The sequence below is a fragment of the Pleurodeles waltl genome, chromosome 3_1, assembly GCF_031143425.1.
Source record: "Pleurodeles waltl isolate 20211129_DDA chromosome 3_1, aPleWal1.hap1.20221129, whole genome shotgun sequence".
Lineage (NCBI taxonomy): Eukaryota > Metazoa > Chordata > Amphibia > Caudata > Salamandridae > Pleurodeles > Pleurodeles waltl.
In genome coordinates this window covers 247,056,634-247,081,058 of record NC_090440.1, presented here as the reverse complement: position 1 = coordinate 247,081,058, position 24,425 = coordinate 247,056,634, and the positions used below count along the sequence as shown (strand labels likewise).

At 45.7% G+C, this 24,425-nt stretch overlaps 1 protein-coding gene across 3 annotated transcripts in view; it reads right to left on the bottom strand.

Moving 5' to 3' along the window:
• LOC138283999 (dual oxidase 1-like) overlaps positions 1 to 24,425 on the bottom strand; it is a 785,394-nt gene that overhangs the window by 253,876 nt on the left and 507,093 nt on the right. For all 3 annotated transcript variants that reach the window (XM_069222331.1, XM_069222330.1, XM_069222332.1), the window contains exons 16-17: positions 3,382 to 3,498; positions 457 to 659 (exon numbers count right to left, since the gene is read on the bottom strand). In XM_069222331.1, the coding sequence (XP_069078432.1) occupies positions 457 to 659; positions 3,382 to 3,498 (320 nt within the window). The remainder of the gene's footprint in view (positions 1 to 456; positions 660 to 3,381; positions 3,499 to 24,425) is intronic.

The following is a 24,425-nucleotide window of genomic DNA, read 5'->3' as shown; positions in this document are numbered from 1 at the left end:
GATGGTATGGTGTGTTCAGTCATACCGGAATTTAGCAATAGAGCCGCAACAAGGCCCTTGGAACTCATATCAGTCATTATCACTGTGTTGCCGCAAGGCTCAAAAGCTTGATGACTAGATGCTTTTTAGGGTATTGAACTCACTTTCACACTCTGTACTCCACCGAAACAAGACACAAGTAACTAAGGGTCCCCTTTCCTGACTTTACTCCTCCCATTCCTGCCACCCTTACCATGGCTCTCAAAATAGTCCTTGCATGTATTTACCATCTACTGCAAGACCATTATTATTTTCACTGAAGACCTGCCCACCTCAGCCTCTAGGTCAGACAAAGGATATTTCATGAACTAAATTTATGTTCCTTGTGCATGTTGGGGGTTCCTAAAACCTCTTAACCCCACAAACAATATTTTTAAAGCAGTCCGATTCAAGATATTTAAGGGTAGTCTAACATACCAGGTCATACTCCTTGGGGATTTTCAGCAACAGAGCCCGGCACCCTTTGTTACTGGACTGGATGATGTTCAGCTCATGGTGGTTCTCCAGGTTGATGTTTCGGAGCACCGCACTCCTGCCATCCAGCACACGTATCAGCTTTCTGGATTGTAACTGCAGGAACACATGACGCCGAGGCTCCTTTGCACCTTGCCATTCCAAAGCTGACAGGAAGAAATACGAGGTTTTGCATGAGTTGCCAAATTTTCTTCCCACTCAATAGCAGGAAATAATGCTGGAGCTGTATGCTCAAAGGCATTTACATTTTTCAAATATTTATTTCACTGATGTATTGTTTGAAATCACAAATGACTTGTAATACTGAGCATAGGCTGCATTGATAAGACAGATATGTGGGTGTCCATCTTTTCTGTATCTCGAAATAAGTTTTATTTTCTGCTGTTATAGAATTATATTAGAGTTTAGAAATAGCAGAATGAGGGTAGAATTGCTATAGATTTATCTCTGCAGCCATGATCGAAAAATGAGGCTCTTAAAATGTATCTCTTGTGTTCTAGTGTCCCTGAGTGTGCTTTTCTTTAATGAGAGACGTTTTGGTATTCAACTAGCTACCCTTGTAATGTCTCAGGCGATTGACCATTAGTGAAATGAATAACGCTCAAATATTGCTCAGTGGGTTGTGGAATGGTTGCAGTAAAATAGTTTTTGCTGACTTTGGTTTAGATTCTCTTTAAATATAACTTTAGATGTTTTTCCTCTATTTCCTTCCAGGACAGAGAGCATTTAGGATTACTGTGGTCTTATAGTTGCCATTAGCTGTCCACCTTTATAAAACCTAGGCAAAGATGTGCAGTGGTGCTCATAACCAGCACACTAGTAGATAAGTAGATAAGGAAAGGCAGCACAATGGTTAAACTACGATCTCAGGAATTATTTTATCCCCAAACATGACTGCTGCCAAATAGTTGCTAATGGAATGCTAGATGGTAGAAATTAAAGAGGTTTCCAAAAATGCTTAATGACTTTTCAGTTTTTTAACAGCATCCTGTAGAACCTATAATGGGATCGTATAAGGAAAGCATTTTGAACATTTCTTTCATTGTCTTTGTTCACTGGTCACCATAGTTGACCACACAAATAGAAAATATTTTAAGGAATGTACTAACTTCATAAATGAATCCACCCTTACTGGAATGATCAAACAACGATTATCTGAAATAAATACCAAAATATTTATAGCTCTATTAGGACACCATAGCAACTTGTATATGTTCAGCTATAGCATATGTTTAGCATGTAAATGCATCTATAACTTTAAGTTTTGTCTTGAGACCCATCTGTCAATGTAATATGACTTTGTCATGGCTACATATCTTCTTTTTTTCACAGTGACAAAGTTTTGCTAATTGTGCCATTTAATGTGTTTATTTTATGTAGTTTGCCGTCACCAGGTGACTTGCAATAATATAGTACTGATGAAAAGAAGCAGTGTAAGTAGAGTCCCAACATGTATTTCATGTAGGGACAAGACTCCTTAATAGCTGTCACACAGGATGGTGGGAGATGTTTCTGAAACAATGTGAGTTGGGTTTTAAAACCCTGAAGCATGCATGCGAGTATATTCACCAGAGAAAAATAAGAGCTAAAAGTCTTTTTGGTTCAAGTCGGCATGAGGTCTTCAGCTGTAGCTTGATTGAATAGAGAGAGAAAGTGCGTGTCAGATATGGATGTGTAAAGGATTCCAGACTTTGGTCATGTTTCCAGAGAAAGCTCTCTTGTGAGTGATTTTTTCCTCAAACTGTTTTTTTTTATTCTGCGGTTTAAAATGTACCCAAGAGTATGTGGCCTATATACATGGGAGGGTTGTGGTTGGATAGTATTAGTCAGACAGACAGACTGTTGTGTAGGATGATCAAGATTCTCATGGTAGCCATGTTAGCGATGTGAGGAATGGTTTAATGGTTATAAGGCATGCTGCACATGCACTACTGTTATTAAAGGTGCTGTCCATTTTTAGGAGACTAGTTATTCTAAGATATTTTATAAAGTGAAACTAATTTCCTGCCAGAATTGGCCATTCACAAATAAAAATATTGGATCGTTGTTTTTCCAAAAGGAATCAGGATACTATTCTTCCCATGCAAGATGTAATAATCCTGTCCAGAAAAAAAACAATTCATTGATGACAGTTACCATCATTTAAGTTGGGAGAATGCCATGTCCAATACTCATCGTTCTTGTTTTCACAGGGTTAAAAAAATAAAATCAGTTCTACCTGAAGTTCTACAAAAATATAAATGCCTCACTACTTGCATTTAGAATAGAAATTCTATACTAATAAAGGGCGTGTCTTAAGATTGCAACATATAGCAAAGGAGGAAGACAGAAACTAGTTAAAGAGACTTACTGGTTGTGGAGGTGATAATGCCAAGTAAATGATTCCAAAGTATTTATGACCAAAGCCAAGTCCAAGATCATGTGTTACACAATAAATTTCAAATGTGTGCCACAAGTTACTTCACATATAGTAGCTGAAACCCTTGTACATCTAGACTTCCCCAAGGCTGTTCAAAAGCTTTAATATATCAAATGGAGTGCAATTTAAGGAATGTTTAAATAAATGTGTGGTTGACAAATCTGTCAGATACAAGTCAGGAACTAAGCACAAATGTGTGGAGTTCATCCAGCTTACACCACCTTGATCTAACTTACTTGAGATACTGCACTTGATTACAATTATCAATGTTGTAATGCACCCTTGACAAGGAACAATGGCCTCTAGATCATAAACAAAAAATCATTGGAATATTTACTACTCACTCAATCCCTAAATTGCCGGCAAAACATGGCTGAGCAGTTACTAGACACCTTTTTGTTCAAGTGCTTTTTATCTCCACTCCCTGACATTGGAATACATTTCTTTACCTTCCACCCCTTCAGCAAACTCCTCCTTCCTTTCAGTGGCACGGGTCTGTTTCTTCTGTATTTTCTTGAAGTCTTTCTGCCGATATTGAGCTACAGCCAGCGCAATGAAGAAAGTGACTATAGGGGTAGAAAATTGGACGCGAATATCAGAGGTGAGGCACAAAGGTAATTTCTCTACCACGCTCACATATATTATTCCCCTTTCCATGTACTGGAGGACATGTTTTTAACTTATGACATCTTATGTCAATATTTATGCTTTTCATATGACTTTGTTAATAACTTTATGCTCATCAACGTATTTTCCCTCTTTAGTGACTCTTGATGCACTAGACTACAAAAGTATTTGATATCTGGTCACTACCTTAATTAACTCTAATGCAACTGAATACTTCTCTTTCATAAACTCTATCATATACCTTTCCTGATCTGTACTTTGGCTGAATTTGTTACGTCTTACTCAACATAGTCATATTGGGCTTGCTGTAAGAATCGATTTGCAAACATTTTTTTAATACATCTGTTTTCCTAATGGGAAATTGGTTGTATAAAAAGCAAAGTTTGCTTTATTCAAGAAAGGTTTGATTGAGTGTTGACAGAGGTCCTATCAACTCCTAGTTCAGAACACACTTCTGTATGCCCCAGATACAGAAAAAAGGGAAAAAACAATCAGAGAAATAAAGGTATTTCTCCTCATTGTACCTCTCCTATGCCCCACCTGCTCTCCCCCCTGGGGATGCGTAGGCTTTTGACGCATCACCAGGTCTACAAAATCTTGTAAATATGGGAATGTGTCAATTACCATGGGTGTTACGTGGGAACACCCCCTGTAACACCCATGTCACTCTTCCCTATCACAGGGTGAGTCAAAGCAGTGACTTTTGCTGATGGTTGGCTTTATATGGCCTTGTAAATACGGCCCTGCAATGTGGGCCGCTGATCCGTCACTAAAAGTGACGTTCCTGCAGCTCAAAGAGGCTTGTAAAGAAGCCCCACAGTTTTTGTCATGCTGTCAGTACCATAATGAAGGTCTGGTCATTAAATCAGAAATGTCCTAGTGGGAAACTGGACTCCTCTCCCAGAGACTCCATTGCCATCATCAAGAGTAGGTCATTGCTTCTGCATATATTCGTAAGGCTACAAACTTGCATTGCCTAAAGCATTAAACACACAAAATAGGTGTGTCACTCTGTTAAAACTGTGATTTTTAAAATAACAACTAACATTTTAAAAGCGACATCTTTGTTCAACAGATGCATGTTTATTTGCCTACACTTAAATTCCAACATTCCTGGTGTTTTTGAATTGTACTTCACTTGTACCTCTCAAAATGCAGGCTTAGTCAGGGCTGATTGTGATATCAGAGCCTTTCATACCACCAGTCAGGAGCACCCTATATCTACAGGAGTCGCCATGAGCAGCAGAGAAAGGAAAGGGAGAAAAGGAGCAAGGAAAGGGGGTTAGGTTAGAGAAGGAAGGGTTTGAGGCAAAAGAGTTAGGGAGAATGTGAGAAAATAAGAGGGGCAAACAAGACAAAAGGAGATGAATGAAAAGTTAGGTGAGCAGAGGGAGGTAAATGGAGGCATGAGAGCTGGTAAGAGGAAGGGATGTGAGGGAGAGCCAAGAGAAAAAAGAAGCTAAAAGAGAGGAAGAGAAAGTAGGAAAGGAGGGAAGCAGAATATCAGACAGAGGGAAGAAGGAGATGAGATGAGAACAGTGAGAGACAGATGTGAAGTGATGGGAGAAAAAAGAAAAGTGGGTACAAGGTGTAGAAGGAGAGGAGATAGATGGAGGTAGAAGTGAAGAGGGTAAATATGATAGGGCAATGAATGGAGTGCAAGAAAATCAGAAATAAAACACATAGAATGAAAGGAGAACTACAGAAGCAGAGATATGGAGATGGGGAAGAGAGAAAGCATGGAGAAAAGGGGGAGCACAAGGAAGCAACATAGTAGAATGGTAAAATAGAGATGGTGAGCGGAGAGATGGTGGACATATTATAAAAGGAAAATAGAAATTGGGAGAAGGGTGGGACAGAGAGCCAGAAAGAAGAAGCAAAACTGAAGAGGTCGGAGACAACAAAGGGAGAGATAAAGGCATAGGAGGCAGACGCTTTCAGATTGGTAATATCAAGGAAAAGATGTATAGTGCCTCACACACCATCCTAAATACTTTCTGGACCAGCAGCATGGTACCGCCTGCACTGTATGTATAGTGCAAAGGAATGACTGCTGATGAACTCTGTCAGACTACCCTGGGTGCCCGGAGCCCAGACTGTCGAGCACTGTTACTCTGTTCTTTTCTCCATTGTCTGACTTTTGATAGACTTATATGAAACAGGAAAACAACCAAGTTTCATCTTATGCATGCCATGCCATGCCTGCGGCTCACTTGATCTAAGTTGTTGTACCTGTACCTCCAATTTGCCAGAGCAGTCATCTTCTCTGTTTAACTGTACCAGCCAATATCTGTGCTACATCCAAATGTTATGCATTTTTAAACCTTGCATCAACATAACACAAACATGGAAATGTCACACATAGACAATCGAAAAAATGATGTGGCCTGCCTATGATTGTGGAAAGTTAACAGTAGAAAGATAAATGGCAAATTGAGAAAAGGTATCTGTTAGAAATGGGGTCTCTGGTTGCAGTTTATTTGCACTATGTCCAAGCAGGGACCCTCACTCTAGTCAGGGTAAGGGAGATATACAGCTCAGAAAACCCCTGCTCACACCGCCTTGGTAGCTTGGCACAAACAGCTAGGCTTATCACAGAGGCAATGTGTAAAGTAATTGTACAATCCCATACAGTAACATAGTGAACAAAAACACTCAACACCAGTTTAGAACAATAGTCAATATTTATCTGAGTAAAACAAGACCAAAATGACAAATTTCCAGCATACTCAAGCAAAGTTTAGAATTTTCAAAGATGAAACTTAATGTAGCACATAGAAACTCAAATGCTTCAATTTAGAGTTATTAATAATGTGTCATGGCGGAGTCGTTCCCAATAATCTGCCGTCAATGGCGCCGGTTACGGAGTCACACGGACCCCCCAAGGTACAGTGCCTTTGGTAAGGAAAAAACAAGTCGGTGCAAAGTCGGGGAGGAGAGGCATCGCTGGATCCGGTATGCATTGGTTCGTTACTGATGAGCAGAGGAGGTGATACAGCGTTGGTGCATAGTGTCAGTTTCTTACGCTCTGGAAGAGTCGATGTCGGTGGGTCAAGACGCGGTGGGGTGACCTCACGCGGTCTTGGTCACACCATGGGGCTGCAGGACTCACAGAGTCACAGGACATCAGCGGCGTAAGGCCTGTGATGCCAGCAAGACCTCGCACTCCAGCTGGGACCACGGCTTCAGTTGTAGGCGGTGGCGCGGGCTCAAGCAGCGGCATTTGTCTGGGCGCCGTCTGGAGTCGATGCACTGGTTTCTCTGAGTTTTTTCAACCGGCTATCACTACAAGGGTCACAGAGACTGGAGTAGGCACCAAACTGGTGACCTAGGATCCACAGCAAGTGCACCCAAGGGCTGGTAAGTGAAGTATTTGCTGTCCCTGAGACTCCTTAACAAGAGACAAGCTCATTCCAAGCCCATGGAGACACTTCACCAGCAGGATTGCAGAAAGCAGAGACTAATCCTTCCCCTCTTAGGCAGCAGCAGCAGTCCACCACAGCAAAACAACAGGCAGAGTGGCACGTCCTCCTCAAGCATCAAGCTCTTTTCCTTGGCAGAGGTTCCTCTTGGTCCAGAAGTGATCTAAAGGTCTGGATTTTTGGGTCCACTACTAAAACTCATTTCTGCCTTTGCAGTAGGCAGACTTCAAAGGAAAGTCTCTGTTGTGTACAAGATCCTGCCTTGCCCAGGCTTGGCTCCAGACACACCCCAGGGGGTCAGAGACTGCATTGTGTGAGAACAGACAGAACCCTTTCAGGGGCAGGTGTCAGCTCCTCCCTCCCCACTCCAGCCCAGGAGACTCATCAGGATATGCAGGGCACTCCTCAGCTCCCTTTGTGTCAATGTCTAGACGGAATTCACAAACAGCCCAACGGTCAGTCTGACCCAGGCAGATAGAGGTGCAGAATGGTTCAGCAAGATAATGCCCACATTCTAAAAGTGGCATTTTCAAACTGGCAATCTAAAAACCAACTGAACCAAAAGATGTGTTTTTAAATTGTGAGTTCAGAGAGCCCAAACTCCATGTCTCTGTCTAATCCCAATGGGAAACTGCACTTAAAAGATATTCAAAGGCTTAACCTATGAGAGACATAGGCCTTGCAGTAGTGAAAAACAAATTTGGCAGTATTTCACTATCAGGATGTGTAAAAGACATCCGTACATGCCCTACCTTTCAAATACATTGCACCCTGCCCATGGGGCTAGATAGGGTCTACCCTAGGGATACCCTACAAGTAGAAAAAGGGAAGATTTAACCCTGGACAGTGGGTATACTTGCCAGGTCGAATTGGCAGTGCAAGAATGCACACAGAGACACTGCAGTGGCAAGTCTGAGACATGCTTACAGGGCTACTCATGTGCGTGGCACAATCAGTGCTGCATGCCCACTAGTAACATTTGATTTACAGGCCCTGTGCACCTCTAGTGCACTTTGCTAGGGACTTACTAGTAAATCATATATGCCAATCATGGATAAACCAATCACCAATACAATTTAGATAGAGAGTATATGCACTTTAGCACTGGATAGCAGTGGTAAAGTGCCCAGAGTCCTAACACCAACAAAAACTGCTCAGAACAAATAGGAGGAAGGAGGCTAAAAGTTTGGGGATGACCCTACAAAAAGTGCCAGGTCCAACAGTATGAGTGGATGATAAGCCAGAATCTCAATTGAGGGGGAAAGAAAAGTGAAAATTAAGAAAGATGAGTAGGTTTTAAGTTTTTGGAGGGGAATTGGTTAGACAAGTACACTACATTTAAAGTCATTAAAGTATTAGAGCTGCTTCAGCTGATGATTAGTGTTATTTTGGACATGGTGAACCCAAAATGTGCTTTCTTGTTAAATCAGCATGGGGTAAGCTTTTTCTGCAGTGCATACACACATGTTCTGGCTGGAAGCAGAAAGACGACAGTGCACAATGACGAAGTAACACACACTGTTTGACCTGAGTGCAGGACATGCATCAGCAGGGCATATGGATAAGTGTGATAGAGAGGTTTGGGCAAACTCATGCAATGCCCAGATGCTGCAGCCAATGACAAAAACATATCAGGTCATGTCCCTGCAGTGCACAGGTGCTGTAGGTGGGGATGCAGGCAGGGCAAGCTTCTGAGGTGCACAGGTACTGCATTGCGCTTTGAAGAGCATCATTTACAGAACCCTTGTATAATAGCCATTTGGGGGAGAAGGGTAACCCCCTGCATGCCCCGTTGCTCCTACACCACTGCAGATATGTCTAATAAATTTGATCCAGTTTTGATCAAGGCTGCTGCCCAATGTGCTTTATGAACAACTGGACCTCAATTTTCATAAAACTTAATTGACAAGAGCTCCGTAAATGTTTTAATTCTATTGCTTTTTTTTACCAATGTTGATGGCCCAATATCCTTTAAAACATGACTGTTTACAAACCGTGACAAAAATTCCTCTGTGGAACAATAACATATTCAAAACGAAAGTGAATTGTGTAATTTACAGTGATAGTATATTGTATCATTTAAAAATAAATATATATATTTTCTTTAGGTAAACACCCTCCTAGTTTTATATTATAGTCTCTGCTAGGGGCCAGCCCCCCAAAACATTTAGGCCCTCATTACAACATTGGCGGGCAGCAGAGGCCGCCCGCCAATATTGTACCACCAGCAGGCCGCCAATGCAGCCCGAAATCCGCCGGCTGTAATTTGACATTCCCGCTGGGCCGGTGGGCGGAAACTGGCCCAGCGGGGAGTACGGCCATAACATTGCAGCCTAATTGAGCCAGAGGCAATGTGGCAGGTGTAGCAGCACCCGTTGCGCAATCCACTGCCCGTAATTCGGGCAGTGGATTGCGTGATGGGGCTGTGCATGGGGGCCCCCCAAGTCACCCATTCCACCAGCTATTCCATGGCGGTATTTCCCACCATGGAACAGCTGGAGATTGGGGACTTGTAATCCACAGGATAGCGCTGCCCTGGCAGATTACAACCGCCAGGACAGCCATGGCTGTCCTGGCGGTATGACCATGGCGCGACCACCGCGGTCATAATGCGGGCTGTAGTACCGCCAGCCTGTTGGCGGTACTACCGCCACTTTTGCCCTGCAGATCAAAGACCGCCAGGGTTGTTTTGAGGCCTTTAGTCATATAAACCAGGTAAAAGTCATAGAAACCTGGCTACGTGTCTGTTTATTTTAGGTTATTTCGAATATGCTAGTGAGTTGCGTTACTGAAGTAGTTTGGGTTAGTGATGTTAAAGAGAAGATTGTAGAGGACCAGGGAGGGATGTATGCACTTTGGGACCACAAGAGAGTAGTGTGCAATAAAGGGTAGAAAGAAGTTTCAATGAATGAGGGACAAGAGGGGAATAAAAGTGCAAATGTTTGCTTCACTTTTAAAAGTGAAGAGGATTAATGAGATACACTTATAAGGTGGAAGAGTGCAGTACGTTTTTAACATTTCCTAATGTGTACCGATGACTAAAATGACCATAATCAAAAAGTATGTTTAGGGAAGTAAAAAATTTATCATGATGTAGGCACACTGTAATGTTGGGGAACCGTAGGATGGTACTAGGAATGTATGTATGTAATATCAATACTTATATATCGCACAAAACCTAGCTATGAAGCAAGAGAACACTGTACATTATGTGAGGGATTGAGAAATGATCTACAAGCTCATGTACATCAAGGGGTGGAATGTATTGGCATTTGGAGTCGATGGATACGGATGAGGTATCAAAGGTGCGCAAGTTGTGATTATTCTTGATGAAGACAACAGTCTTGTGTTGTAAGGTGCTGTAAAAGATGGTAGTAAAGAGTGTAGGGATGGAATAGAAGAAGTGTTCAGTTCAGCTCCCATGTGGAGTGGTGTAAGGAAATGCCTCCTTGGCATGGTTACCCCCTGACTTTTTGCCTTTGCTGATGCTAAGTTATGATTTGAAAGTGTGCTGGGACCCTACTAACCAGGCCCCAGCACCAGTGTTCTTTCCCTAAACTGTACCTTTGTCTCCACAATTGGCACAACCCTGGCACTCAGGTAAGCTCCTTATAACTGGAACTCCTGGTACCAAGGGCCCTGATGCAAGGGAAGGTCTCTAAGGCCTGCAGCATGTCTTATGCCACGCTATGGACTCCTCACTCAGCACATACAAACTGCTTGCCAACTTGTGTGTGCTGGTGGGGAGAAAATGACAAAGTCAACATGGCACTCCCCTCAGAGTGCCATGCCAACCTCACACTGCCAGTGGCATAGGTAAGTCACCCCTCTAGCAGGCCTTACAGCCCTAAGGCACGGTGCACTATACCACAGGTGAGGGCATATGTGCATGAGCACTATGTCCCTACAGTGTCTAAGCAAAACCTTAGACATTGTAAGTGCAGGGTAGCCATAAAAGTATATGGTCTGGGAGACTGTCAAACACGAACTCCACAGCACCATAATGGCTACACTGAAAACTGGGAAGTTTGGTATCAAACTTCTCAGCACAATAAATGCACACTGATGCGAGTGTGCACTTTATTGTAAAATACACCCAGAGGGCATCTTAGAGATGCCCCCTGAACACATACCCGACTTCCAGTCTAGTTTTTGCCAACCTGCCACACACCAGACATGTTGCTGGTCACATGGGGAGAGTGCCTTTGTCACTCTGTGGCCAGGAACAAAGCCTGTACTGGGTGGAGGTGCTTCTCACCTCCCTCTGCAGGAACTGTAACACCTGGCGGTGAGCCTCAAAGGCTCACCCCCTTTCTTACAACGCCACAGGGCATCCCAGCTAGTTGAGATGTCCGCCCCTCTGGCCACTGCCCCCACTTTTAGCGGCAAGGCTGGAGGAGATAATGAGAAAAACAAGGAGTCGCCCCCAGTCAGGACAGCCCCTAAGGTGTCCTGAGCTGAGGTGACTCTTACTTTTAGAAATCCTCCATCTTGTAGAAGGAGGATTCCCCCAATAGGATTAGGGATGTGCCCCCCCTCCCCACAGGGAGGAGGCACAAAGAGGGTGTAGCCACCCTCAAGGACAGTAGCCATTGGCTACTGCCCTCCCAGACCTAAACACACACCTAAATCCAGTATTTAGGGGCCCCCAGAACCGAGGAAGATAGATTCTTGCAACCTAAAGAAGGAGAATGACTGCTGACCTGAAGCCCTGCAGTGAAGACGGAGACGACAACTGATTTGGCCCCAGCCCCACCGGTCTGTCTCCCTACTTCGACGTAAACTGCAACAGCGACGCATCCAACAGGGACCAGCGACCTCTGAAGCCTCAGAGGACAGCCCTGCATCTAAAGGACCAAGAAGCTCCCGAGAACAGTAGCCCTGTTCAAAGAAACTGCAACTTTCTGCAACAAAGAAGCAACTTTAAAGACCCCACGTTTCCCGCCGGAAGCGTGAGACTTTCCACTCTGCACCCAACACCCCCGGCTCGACCTGCTGAAAACTAACACTACAGGGAGGACTCCCCGGTGACTGCGAGCCCATGAGGAGCCAGAGTTGACCCCTGTGAGCCCTCACAACTGAGCCTGCAGAGGAAATCCAGAGGCTCCCCCTGAACGCGACTGCCTGTAACAAGGAACCCAATGCCTGGGACCAGAACTGCACCCGCAGCCCCCAGGACCTGAAGGAACCGAACTCCAGTGCACGAGCGACCCCCAGGTGACCCTCTGCCTAGCCCAGGTGGTGGCTACCCCGAGGAGCCCCCCCCTGTGCCTGCCTGCATCGTTGAAGAGACCCCCGGGTCTCCCCATTGATTCCTATCTGAAACCCGACGCCTGTTTGCACTCTACACCCGGCCGCCCCTGTGCCACTGTGGGTGTACTTTCTGTGCCTGCTTGTGTCCCCCCTGGTTCCCTACAAAACCCCCCTTGTCTGCCCTCCGACGAAACGGGTACTTGCCTGCTGGCAGACTGGAACCAGGGCACCCCTGTTTCCATTGAAGCCTATGTGTTTAGGGCACCACTTTGACCTCTGCACCTGATTGGCCCTGAGCTGCTGGTGTGGTAACTTTGGGGTTGCCTTGAACCCCCAACGGTGGGCTACTTTGGACCCAACTTTGAACCCTTTAAGTGTTTTACTTACCTGTGAACTTAACAAATACTTACCTCCCCCAGGAACTGTTGATTTTTTGCGCTGTGTCCACTTTTAAAATAGCTTATTGCCATTTTTGTCAAAACTGTACATGCTATTGTGATTATTCAAAGTTCCTAGAATACCTGAGTGAAATACCTTTCATTTGAAGTATTACTTGTAAATCTTGAACCTGTGGTTCTTAAAATAAACTAAGAAAATATATTTTTCCATATAAAAACCTATTGGCCTCGAGTAAGTCTTTGAGTGTGTGTTCCTCATTTATTGCCTGTGTGTGTACAACAAATGCTTAACACTACCCTCCAATAAGCCTACTGCTCGACCACACTACCACAAAATAGAGCATTAGAATTATCTCTTTTTGCCACTATCTTACCTCTAAGGAGAACCCTTGGACTCTGTGCACACTATTTCTTACTTTGAAATAGTATATACAGAGCCAACTTCCTACATTCGTGGATCAGCGGTGGGGTAGAAGACTTTGCATTTGTTGGACTACTCAGCCAATACCTGATCACATGACTAAATTCCCAAAATTGTCATTAGAAAATGATTTTTGAAATTTTAGTTATTTTTCTAATTTTTTTAAAGTCCTGCTAGGGCCTTGTGTTAGTCCCTGTTAGCATTCCTCGGAGTTTAAAGGTTTTGTAAAAGTTTGAATTAAGTTCTAGAGGTAGTTTTAGATTCTTAAAAAGTATCCCAACTTTTAGAGAAATAATGTCTACTGCAGAAGAGATGGTGGTGGAGCTCAACCTTACCCCTTACCTGCATCCTAGGATGTCAGAGTTAAGGACTCTCTGCAAAATCAAAAAGATAAAAACGGGATCAAACCCTACCAAACTACAGCTCCAGGAGCTCTTGGCAGAGTTTGCTAGAGACACCCCCTCTGAAGATAACCTTACAGAGGATGAAACTAGTGAAGTGGAGGACAATTTCCCCCCTCCACTCCTAGATAGGGAGACCAGGGTTCCTCCAACCCTGACTCCACAAGTGATAGTCAGAGGTTCTGCTTCTACCACAGGGGAGTCCAACAGCTCTGGAAGCATTGAGGGCAGCCTCAATGAAGATGACCTCCTGTTAGCCAGAATGGCCAAAAGATTGGCTTTGGAGAAATAGCTCAAAGCCATAGAAAGGGAAAGACAAGAGATGGGCTTAGCTCCCATCAATGGTGGCAGCAACTTAAATAGGGTCAGAGATACTACTGACATGCTAAAAATCCCCAAAGGGATTGTAACAAAATATGAAGATGGTGATGATATCACTAAATGGTTCACAGCTTTTAGAGGGCTTGTGCAACCAGAAAAGTAAACAGATCTCACTGGGGAGCTTTCCTTTGGGAAATGTTCACTGGAAAGTGTAGGGATAGACTCCTCACACTCTCTGGAAAAGATGCAGAATCCTATGACCTCATGAAGGCTACCCTGATTGAAGGCTTTGGATTCTCAACTGAGGAGTACAGGATTAGGTTCAGGGGGGCTCAAAAATCCTCGAGCCAGACCTGGGTTGATTGTGTTGACTTCTCAGTCAAAACACTGGCTGGTTGGACTTATGGCAGTGGTGTAAATGATTATGATGGGCTGTACAATCTGTTTATGAAAGAACACCTTTTAAGTAATTGTTTCAATGATAAACTGCATCAGCATCTGGTAGACCTGGGTCCAATTTCTCCCCAAGAATGGGAAAGAAGGCAGACCATTGGGTCAAGACAAGGGTGACCAAGACTTCCACAGGGGGTGACCAAAAGAAAGGGGCCACAAAGACTCCCCAGGGGAAGAGTGTTGAGACATCCAAGGGAAAAAGTAAAGAGTCTTCTACAGGGCCCCAAAAACCTGCTCAGGACGGAGGGTCCAAAGCCTCTTCACAATCCTCATTTGGGAACAAGAGTAAAAACTTTGATCCCAAAAAGGCCTGGTGTCGTAGCTGTAATCAGCAGGGACACCAAACTGGAGACAAGGCCTGTCCCAAGAAAGGTTCCACTTCTACTACTACTCCAGCTACCACTGGAATAGCCAGTCTCCAGGTGGAATCAACAGTGTGCCCAGAGCAAATCAGGGTCCACACTGAAGCTACATTAGTCTCTGAGGGTGGGGTGGACTTAGCCACACTAGCTGCCTGGCCCCCTAATATGCAAAAATACAGGCAGCAACTCTTTCTTAATGGGACTAGTGTAGGAGCCCTGAGGGATACAGGTGCCAGTGTCACAATGGTGACAGACAAACTGGTTTCCCCAGGACAATACCTGACTGGACAAACGTATCCAGTTACCAACGCTGACAATCAGACTAAAGTACATCCCATGGCTATGGTAACTTTAGAGTGGGGAGGGGTCACTGACCTGAAACAGGTGGTAGTCTCCTCTGCTATCCCAGTAGACTGTTTGCTTGGAAATGACCTGGAGTCCTCAGCATGGGCAGAGATAGAACTCAAAACCCATGCAGCCATGCTGGGTATCCCTGAACTGGTGTGTGTCAAGACAAGGGCACAGTGCAAGGCTCAGGGTGAAAAGAGGTGTTGGAGTCTGGAATAATGGCCCAACCCTCCAAGAGAAAAGGAAAGACGACTGGGGAACCAGCTTCAACACAGCAAAAGAAAAAGAACCTCTCTTCCCAGGAAGAAGTTCTACCCTCTGAGGGAACTGAGCCTGTGGAGTTGGAACCTTATCAGATTTAACTCTTAGGCCCAGGGGGACCCACAAGGGAACAGCTGTGTAAGGGGCAAGAAACCTGTCCCTCTCTTGAAGGCCTTAGGCAGCAAGCTGCTGAAGAAACAAAAGGAAAAGTCAGTGGAACACACAGGGTCTATTGGGAAGATGGATTCCTTTACACTGAGGCAAGAGATCCCAATCCTGGTGCCACTAGGAGAGTGGTAGTGCCTCAGGAGTTTAGGGAGTTCATTCTGACCTTAGCCCATGACATTCTACTTGCTTGGCATTTGGGACAAACCAATACATGGGAGCGGTTTGTCAACCATTTCTATTGGCCCTACATGGCCCAGAAAGTCAAGGAGTTGTGTGCCTCCTTTGCCACCTGTCAATCCATTGGTAAGACAGGTGGCCATCCAAAGGCCCCCCTCATTCCACTTCCAGTGGTGGGGGTTCCCTTTGAAAGAGTGGGAGTGGACATAGTAGTTCCACTTGAACCTCCCACAGCCTCAGGGAATCAGTATATCCTAGTAGCAGTGGATCATGCTACTAGGTACCCTGAAGCGATTCCCCTTAGGTCCACTACTGCCCCTGCAGTAGCCAAAGCACTCATTGGTATCTTTACCAGAGTGGGATTTCCTAAGGAGGTGGTTTCTGACAGAGGTACCAACTTCATGTCAGCATACCTTCCACACATGTGGAATGAGTGTGGGGTGACTTACAAGTTCACCACACCATACCATCCACAAACCAATGGTCTTGTTGAAAGGTTTAACAAGACATTGAAGGGCATGATCACGGGGCTCCCTGAAAAGCTCAAAAGGAGATGGGATGTCCTCTTACCATGTCTGCTTTTCGCCTACAGAGAGGTGCCTCAGAAGGGAGTAGGGTTTTCCCCCTTTGAACTTCTGTTTGGCCATCCTGTAAGGGGACCACTAGCTCTTGTGAAAGAAGGCTGGGAGAGACCTCTTCGTGAGCCTAAGCAAGATATAGGCCCTCATTCTGACCCTGGCGGTCTTTGACCGCCAGGGCGGAGGACCGCGGGAGCACCGCCGACAAGCCGGCGGTGCTTCAATGGGGATTCCGACCGCGGCGGTAAAGCCGCGGTCGGACCGGCACCACTGGCGGGGTCCCGCCAGTGTACCGCGGCCCCATTGAATCCTCCGCGGCGGCGCAGCTTGCTGCACCGCCGCGGGGATTCTGACCCCCCCTACCGCCATCCAGATCCCGGCGGTCGGACCGCCGAGATCCGGATGGCGGTAGGGGGGGTCGCGGGGCCCCTGGGGGCCCCTGCAGTGCCCATGCCACTGGCATGGGCATTGCAGGGGCCCCCGTAAGAGGGCCCCTACATGTATTTCACTGTCTGCTGCGCAGACAGTGAAATACGCGACGGGTGCAACTGCACCCGTCGCACAGCTTCCACTCCGCCGGCTCGATTCCGAGCCGGCTTCATCGCGGAAGCCTCTTTCCCGCTGGGCTGGCTGGCGGTCTGAACGAGACCGCCCGCCAGCCCAGCGGGAAAGTCAGAATTACCGCCGCGGTCTTTCGACCGCGGAACGGTAACCTGACGGCGGGACTTTGGCGGGCGGCCTCCGCCGCCCGCCAAGGTCAGAATGAGGGCCATAGTGGACTATGTACTATGCCTATGTTCCAGGATGGCAGAGTACATGGAAAAGGCAAGTAAAAACCTGGAGGCCAGCCAACAACTCCAGAAGATGTGGTATGACCAAAAGGCTGCTATGGTTGAGTTTCAGCCAGGGCAGAAAGTCTGGGTTCTGGAGCCTGTGTCTCCCAGGACACTTCAGGACAGATGGAGTGGCCTTTACCCAGTGCTAGAGAGAAAGAGTCAGGTCACCTACCTGGTAGACCTAGGCACTAGCAGGACTCCCAAAAGGGTGATCCATGTGAACCGCTTCAAACTCTGTCATGACAGGGCAGATGTAAACATGTTAATGGTTACAGATGAGGACCAGGAAGCTGAGAGTGAACCTCTCCCTGATCTCCTCTCCACTTACCCTAAAGATGGCTCAGTAGATGGAGTGCTCTACTCAGACACCCTCTCTGGCCAACAGCAAGCTGACTGCAGGCAGGTACTACAACAGTTTGCTGAGCTCTTTTCCCTAACCTCTGGTCAGACACACCTGTGTACCCTTGATGTGGACACAGGAGATAGCATGCCTGTCAAAAACAAAATCTTTAGACAGTCTGACCAAGTGAAGGAAAGTATCAAAGTGGAAGTCTACAAGATGCTGGAATTGGGAGTCATTGAGCACTCTGACAGCCCCTGGGCTAGCCCAGTGGTCTTAATCCCCAAACCTCACACAAAAGATGGCAAGAGAGATATGAGGTTTTGTGTGGACTACAGAGGACTTAATTCTGTCACCAAGACAGATGCCCATCCCATCCCAAGGGCAGATGAGTTAATTGACAAATTGGGTGCTGCCAAATACTTGAGTACCTTTGACTTGACAGCAGGGTACTGGCAAATCAAAATGGCACCAGGAGCAAAAGAAAAGACAGCATTCTCTACACCTGATGGGCACTACCAGTTTACTGTGATGCCCTTTGGCTTACAGAATGCCCCTGCCACCTTCCAAAGGTTGGTGAATCAAGTCCTTGCTGGCTTGGAGTCCTTTAGTGCAGCTTATCTTGATGATATTGATGTCTTTAGCTCCAGATGGTAGGATCACCTGGTCCACCTGAAGAAGGTTTTGCAAGCCCTGCAAGCATCAGGCCTCTCCATCAAGGCATCTAAATGTCAGATAGGGCAGGGTACTGTGATTTACTTGGGACACCTTGTAGGTGGAGGCCAAGTTCAGCCACTCCAACAGCATTCCTTGGCTTGACTGGTTACTATAGGAGGTTTGTGAAGGGATATGGATCCATAGTGACACCCCTCACAGAACTTACCTCTAAGAAAATGCCCAAGAAGGTAAACTGGACGGTAGAATGCCAACAGGCCTTTGACACCCTGAAGCAAGCTATGTGCACAGCACCAGTTCTCAAAGCTCCAGATTACTCCAAGCAGTTCAATGTGCAGACTGATGCCTCTGAACATGGGATAGTGACAGTTCTGTTCCAAACAAAGGATGATGGCCTTGACCAGCCTGTTGCTTTCAATAGCAGGAGGTTACTCCCCAGAGCAGCGTTGGAGTGCCATTGAGAGGGAGGCCTTTGTTGTGGTCTGGTCCCTGAAGAAGCTGAGACCATACCTTTGTGGTACTCACTTTGTAGTTCAGACTGACCACAGACCTCTCAGATGGCTAATGCAAATGAAAGGTGAAAATCCTAAACTGTTGAGGTGGTCCATATCCTAACAGGGAATTGACTTTATAGTGGAACACAGACCTGGGACTGCCCATGCCAATGCAGATGGCCTTTCCAGGTTCTTCCACTTAGAAAATGAAGACTCTCTTGGGAAAGGTTAGTCTCATCCTCTTTCGTTTAGGGGGGTTGTGTAATGAAAAGCCTCCTTGGTATGGTTACCCCCTGACTTTTTGCCTTTGCTGATGCTAAGTTATGATTTGAAAGTGTGCTGGGACCCTGCCAACCAGGCCCCAGCACCAGTGTTCTTTCCCTAACCTGAACTTTGTCTCCACTATTGGCACAACCCTGGCACTCAGGTAAGTCCCTTGTAACTGGTACCCCTGATACCAAGGGCCCTAATGTCAGGGAAGATCTCTAAGGGCTGCAGCATGTCTTATACCACCCTAGGGACCCCTCACTCAGCACATACACACTGCTTGCCAGCTTGTGTGTGTTGGTGGGGAGAAAATGACAAAGTCGACATGGCACTCCCCTCAGAGTGCCATGCCAACCTCACACTGCCTGTGGCATAGGTAAGTCACTCCTCTAGCAGGCCTTACAGCCCTAAGGCAGAGTGCACTATACCACAGGTGAGGGCATATGTGCATGAGCACTATGTCCCTACAGTGTCTAAGCAAAACCTTAGACATTGTAAGTGCAGGGTAGCCATAAAAGTATATGGTCTGGGAGACTGTCAAACACGAACTCCACAGCACCATAATGGCTACACTGAAAACTGGGAAGTTTGGTATCAAACTTCTCAGCACAATAAATGCACACTGATGCGAGTGTGCACTTTATTGTAAAATACACCCAGAGGGCATCTTAGAGATGCCCCCTGAACACATACCCGACTTCCAGTCTAGTTTTTGCCAACCTGCCACACACCAGACATGTTGCTGGTCACATGGGGAGAGTGCCTTTGTCACTCTGTGGCCAAGAACAAAGCCTGTACTGGGTGGAGGTGCTTCTCACCTCCCCCTGCAGGAACTGTAACACCTGGCGGTGAGCCTCAAAGGCTCACCTCCTTTGTTACGACACCACAGGGCATCCCAGCTAGTGGAGATGCCCGCCCCTCCGGCCACTGTCCCCACTTTTGGCGGCAAGGCTGGAGGAGATAATGAGAAAAACAAGGAGGATTCACCCCCCAGTCAGGACAGCCCCTAAGGTGTCCTGAGCTGAGGCGACTCTTACTTTTAGAAATCCTCTATCTTGTAGAAGGAGGATTCCCCCAATAGGATTAGGGATGTGCCCCCCTCCCCACAGGGAGGAGGCACAAAGAGGGTGTAGCCACCCTCAAGGACAGTAGCCATTGGCTACTGCCCTCCCAGACCTAAACACATCCCTAATTCGGGGCAACCCTGTTTCCATTGAAGCCTATGTGTTTTGGGCACCACTTTGACCTCTGCACCTGACTGGCCCTGAGCTGCCGGTGTGGTAACTTTGGGGTTGCCTTGAACCCCCAACGGTGGGCTACTTTGGACCCAACTTTGAACCCTGTAAGTGTTTTACTCACCTGTGAACTTAACAAATACTTACCTCCCCCAGGAACTGTTGATTTTTGCAGTGTCCACTTTTAAAATAGCTTATTGCCATTTTTGTCAAAACTGTACATGCTATTGTGATTATTCAAAGTTCCTAGAATACCTGAGTGAAGTACCTTTCATTTGAAGTATTACTTGTAAATCTTGAACCTGTTGATATTTTTCTATATAAAAACCTATTGGCCTGGAGTAAGTCTTTGAGAGGGTGTTCCTCATTTATTGCCTGTGTGAGTAAAACAAATGCTTAACACTACCCTCTGATAAGCCTACTGCTCGACCACACTTCCTCAAAATAGAGCATTAGAATTATCTCTTTTTGCCACTATCTTACCTCTAAGGGGAACCCTTGGACTCTGTGCACACTATTTCTCACTTTGAAATAGTATATACAGAGCCAACTTCCTACAAGTGGTATAGTAAGAGCAACCCTAGGAGGTTAGTTGACTTTATTGTGCTTGCTTTTGGAGGGATAATGAGTAGTTTGTATAGAAGAGACAGGTTCAATGTATCATTTAGTGTGCGTTAGACTTTTCATCCTTGGCGTGTCCTCCCTTAACTTTTTGCCTCTGTTCCCCAAGTTGTTGATGTGTGCTGGACTCTGATTTTGCTGTTTTTGTTACTCTGGGCACTTTACCACTGCTAACCAGTGCTAAAGTGCAAGTGCTCCTTTTCAAAATGTGTATGTAATTGGCTTATCCATGATTGGCATATTTGCCTTACCAATAAGTACCTAGTAAAGTGCACTAGAGGTGCCAGGGCCTGTAAATCAAATGCTACTAGTGGGGCTGCAGCACTGGTTGTGCCACCCACATAAGTAGCTCTGTAATCATGTCTCAGACCTCCCATTGCCGTGTCTGTGTGTGCCGTTTTAACTGTAAATTCGACTTGGCAAGTGTACCCACTTGCTAGGGCTAAACCTTCCCTTTTCCTACATGTTAGACACCCCTAAGGTAGGCCCTATGTAGCCCCAAGGCTAGGGTGCAGTGTATGGTTAAGGTAGGACATATAGGGCCTGATTCTAACTTTGGAGGACGGTGTTAAACCGTCCCAAAAGTGGCGGATATACCACCTACCGTATTACGAGTTCCATAGGATATAATGGACTCGTAATACGGTAGGTGGTATATCCGTCACTTTTGGGACGGTTTAACACCGTCCTCCAAAGTTAGAATCAGGCCCATAGTAATGTGTTTTGTATGTCCTGACAGTGAAATATTGCTAAATTCGTTTTTCACTGTTGCAAGGCCTGTCCCTCGCATAGGTTAAAACGGGGGCTACCTTTAAATCTGATTAAAGTGTAGATTCCCATTGGGAGCCGATGGAAATGTGGAGTTTGGGGTCTCTGAGCTCATAATTTAAAAAGACATCTTTCAGTAAAATTGATTTTAAGATTGTGTGTTTGAAAATGTCACTTTTAGAAAGTGAGCATGTTCTTGCTTATACCATTTCTGTGACTCTGCCTGTTTGTGGATTCCCTGTCTGGGTCAGTTTGACAGTTGGGCTGGTTGCACCTCATACTAGACAGTGACACAAAGGGAGCTGGGGTGTAGTCTGCATTTCCTGATGAGACATCTGTGTTAGGAGGGTGGGGAGGAGTGGTCACTTACACCTGTAAGGGCTGTGCCTGTCCTCACAATGCAGTCTGGGGGCTGGCCTGGGCAAGGCAGGATTTTACATTCACAAGAGATTTTACTTTGAAGTATTCCTACTTCAAAGGAGAAATTGGGTATAAGAAGGGCACCAAAAACCACAGACTTTAGAACACTTCTGGAAACAAGAGGAACCTCTGCCTGGAGAAGAGCTGAAGAGCTGAGGACGAAGAGCTTCTCTGCCTGTGACTGTGCTTTGTGGAGCTATCCTGCAGTTGCTGCTTCTGCCAGAGTAAGAGGGCAAAGACTGGACTTCGTGTGCCTTCCATCTTGTGAAGATATTTCCAAGGGCTTGATTTAGAGCTTTCCTCCTGTTGTTTGAAGTCTCAGGGACAGCAAAGACTTCTCTCTGCCAGCACCTGGAGTCTCTGGAGAGACTCCTGCTCTGACAAGTGGTGCCCTATCCAGTCCCTGGGCCCTTGAAAGGAAAGCTGGTGGAAATCCAAGGAAATCAGCTTCGGACGGCTTCGGACCAACGCCACTGCTGAATCCGGGGACGCCGCCTGCAACCGACTCCGTGATCTTCGCTGGAACACGATGACCTTTGCAGTTCCGATGCCGCTGCAGCCCCGCTGAAGTCCGCGACTCCGTGGAGGTTGCCGCACTACGTCGTGACCGGCGCGGCTCGAAGTGCGCGGATTCAACGTTTCGCACAGACGCCGTGATCCCCGACTTCGCGCATCGACTTGTTTTCACTCTTCTCCAAAGGTACTCTACTTGGGGGTGGCACCGCTGGTGTCGGCTTATTGGGAACAACTCCGTCACGATGCCGTGTTAACACCTCATCGAAGCATTTTGTGTTTCTAAGCGCCATTTTTGAGTTTAAGCTTTTAAAATTCATAACTTGACTTGTGTATGTCGGATTTTTGTCGTTTTGGTCTTGTTTTGTTTAGATAAATATTTCCTATTTCTCTAAACTGGTGTTGTGTTATTTTGTAGTGTTTTCATTAAGTTACTGTGTGTGTTGGTACAAATACTTTACACCTGGCACTCTGAAGTTAAGCCTACTGCTCTGCCAAGCTACCAAGGGGGTAAGCAGGGGTTAGCTGAGGGTGATTCTCTTTTACCCTGACTAGAGTGAGGGTCCTTGCTTGAAAAGGGGGCAACCTGACTGTCAACCAAAGACCCCATTTCTAAAAGTGTGTATTCTTTGTAGCATGTTATTACATGATAACTTTTTGTTCCAAGTGAGTTGCCTTCAGCACATGATTAAGGCAGTTGTAAAAGGCATCAGAATAGGCCTGATACTTATTTCTCATTGCATGTTAGCTTTCTTCAACGTACATGTATATCTTTATGCATATTTGTATTCATACATGCATTCATACACAAAAGCATAAATACATAAACATACAAAGTCAGATTCTTGCAAGACTTTTTTTTTGTCAGAAAATTGATTTTGCGTGAGCTTGATATGCTCAAATACTGAATCCATTAAAACACCCTATGTACATGTCCAGAGAAAGACTCCCTGGGGTCATTACTAGAAGAAAAATGATGAGAAAACAAAGATAAGGCAGAAGAGAGAAGAAGCAGAGAGGGATGGCAGGAAGACGTAATCTGCTTTTACTCGAGCACAAGGCAAGAGAAAGCAAAGAAAGGTTAAGCCATAAGACAGGAGCTAGAAATAAGGATCTCAAGTTGTCCCAGGCATACAGGGAGGTGATTTTCCAAACAAATTTAGGTCTTTTCATTTTGGCATTTCGGGCCAGATGTACAAAATTGCGGGTTTGCGATTTCCTAATAGCGAATTTTAGAGTTTCGCTATTAGGAAATCGCAAAATGCGGTGTACAACAGTGTGTTTCACACTGGTAGCGATTCACAGTGGGTCGCAAATGGACCTTGCTCATCAATATCCATGAGGCAGGTTGCAATTTGTGACCCACTGTGAATGACTACAATCACAGGGGTGGTGGCCTGCTCGGGTCAGTAGACCACCACGTCTGTGATTGCATTGTAAATCAAGCTTTTTTTTGGGGGGGGGGTAATGCAGCTAATTTTCCTTAAAGGGAAATGGGATGAATTACGAAAAGAAAACTGAAAAGTTTTCTTTTCATATTTCAAGAGCAGGCAGTGGTCCTTAGGACCATTGCCTGCTCTTAAAAAAATGTTTGCACCCCAATTCACAAAGGGTAAGGCGTCCCTTGGTGAACCCCTCCCATTTGCAAATTGGTTACCAGCAACCTGAAGTTGGTGGTAATTGCAATTGTTTTGCAACCACATTCCCAGTCGCACAACTATCACACTTGCGAGTCGCAATTAGGAAGGGATGCACTTGGCATCACCTCTTCCTAATAGCGAGTCACAATCCCTATTTTGCGAATCGGCAACAAGGTACCGACTCGCAGAATAGGGATCGTACATGCAAAAAAAACATTCTGCAGCTGCAAAAGGCAAATTTTGCCGTTTGTGACTGCAAAATAGCTTGGGGCATCTGGCTCTTGGAGTTTTCCATGTCACATTTTAAATGCATGACTTCAAGTGCCAGAAGGCAAAGGACATACATAAATGGATGAGTTACATACATTATCTAAGGGACGCCATGACATCTCTGATTGGAGGCAGCAAAAAGACCGAGGGCAGTGAAATGGTGGAATGGAGAAGGGTGAATGAGACAGAGAAAGCAAGAGTCAAATAAAACAAATGAAGGGGAG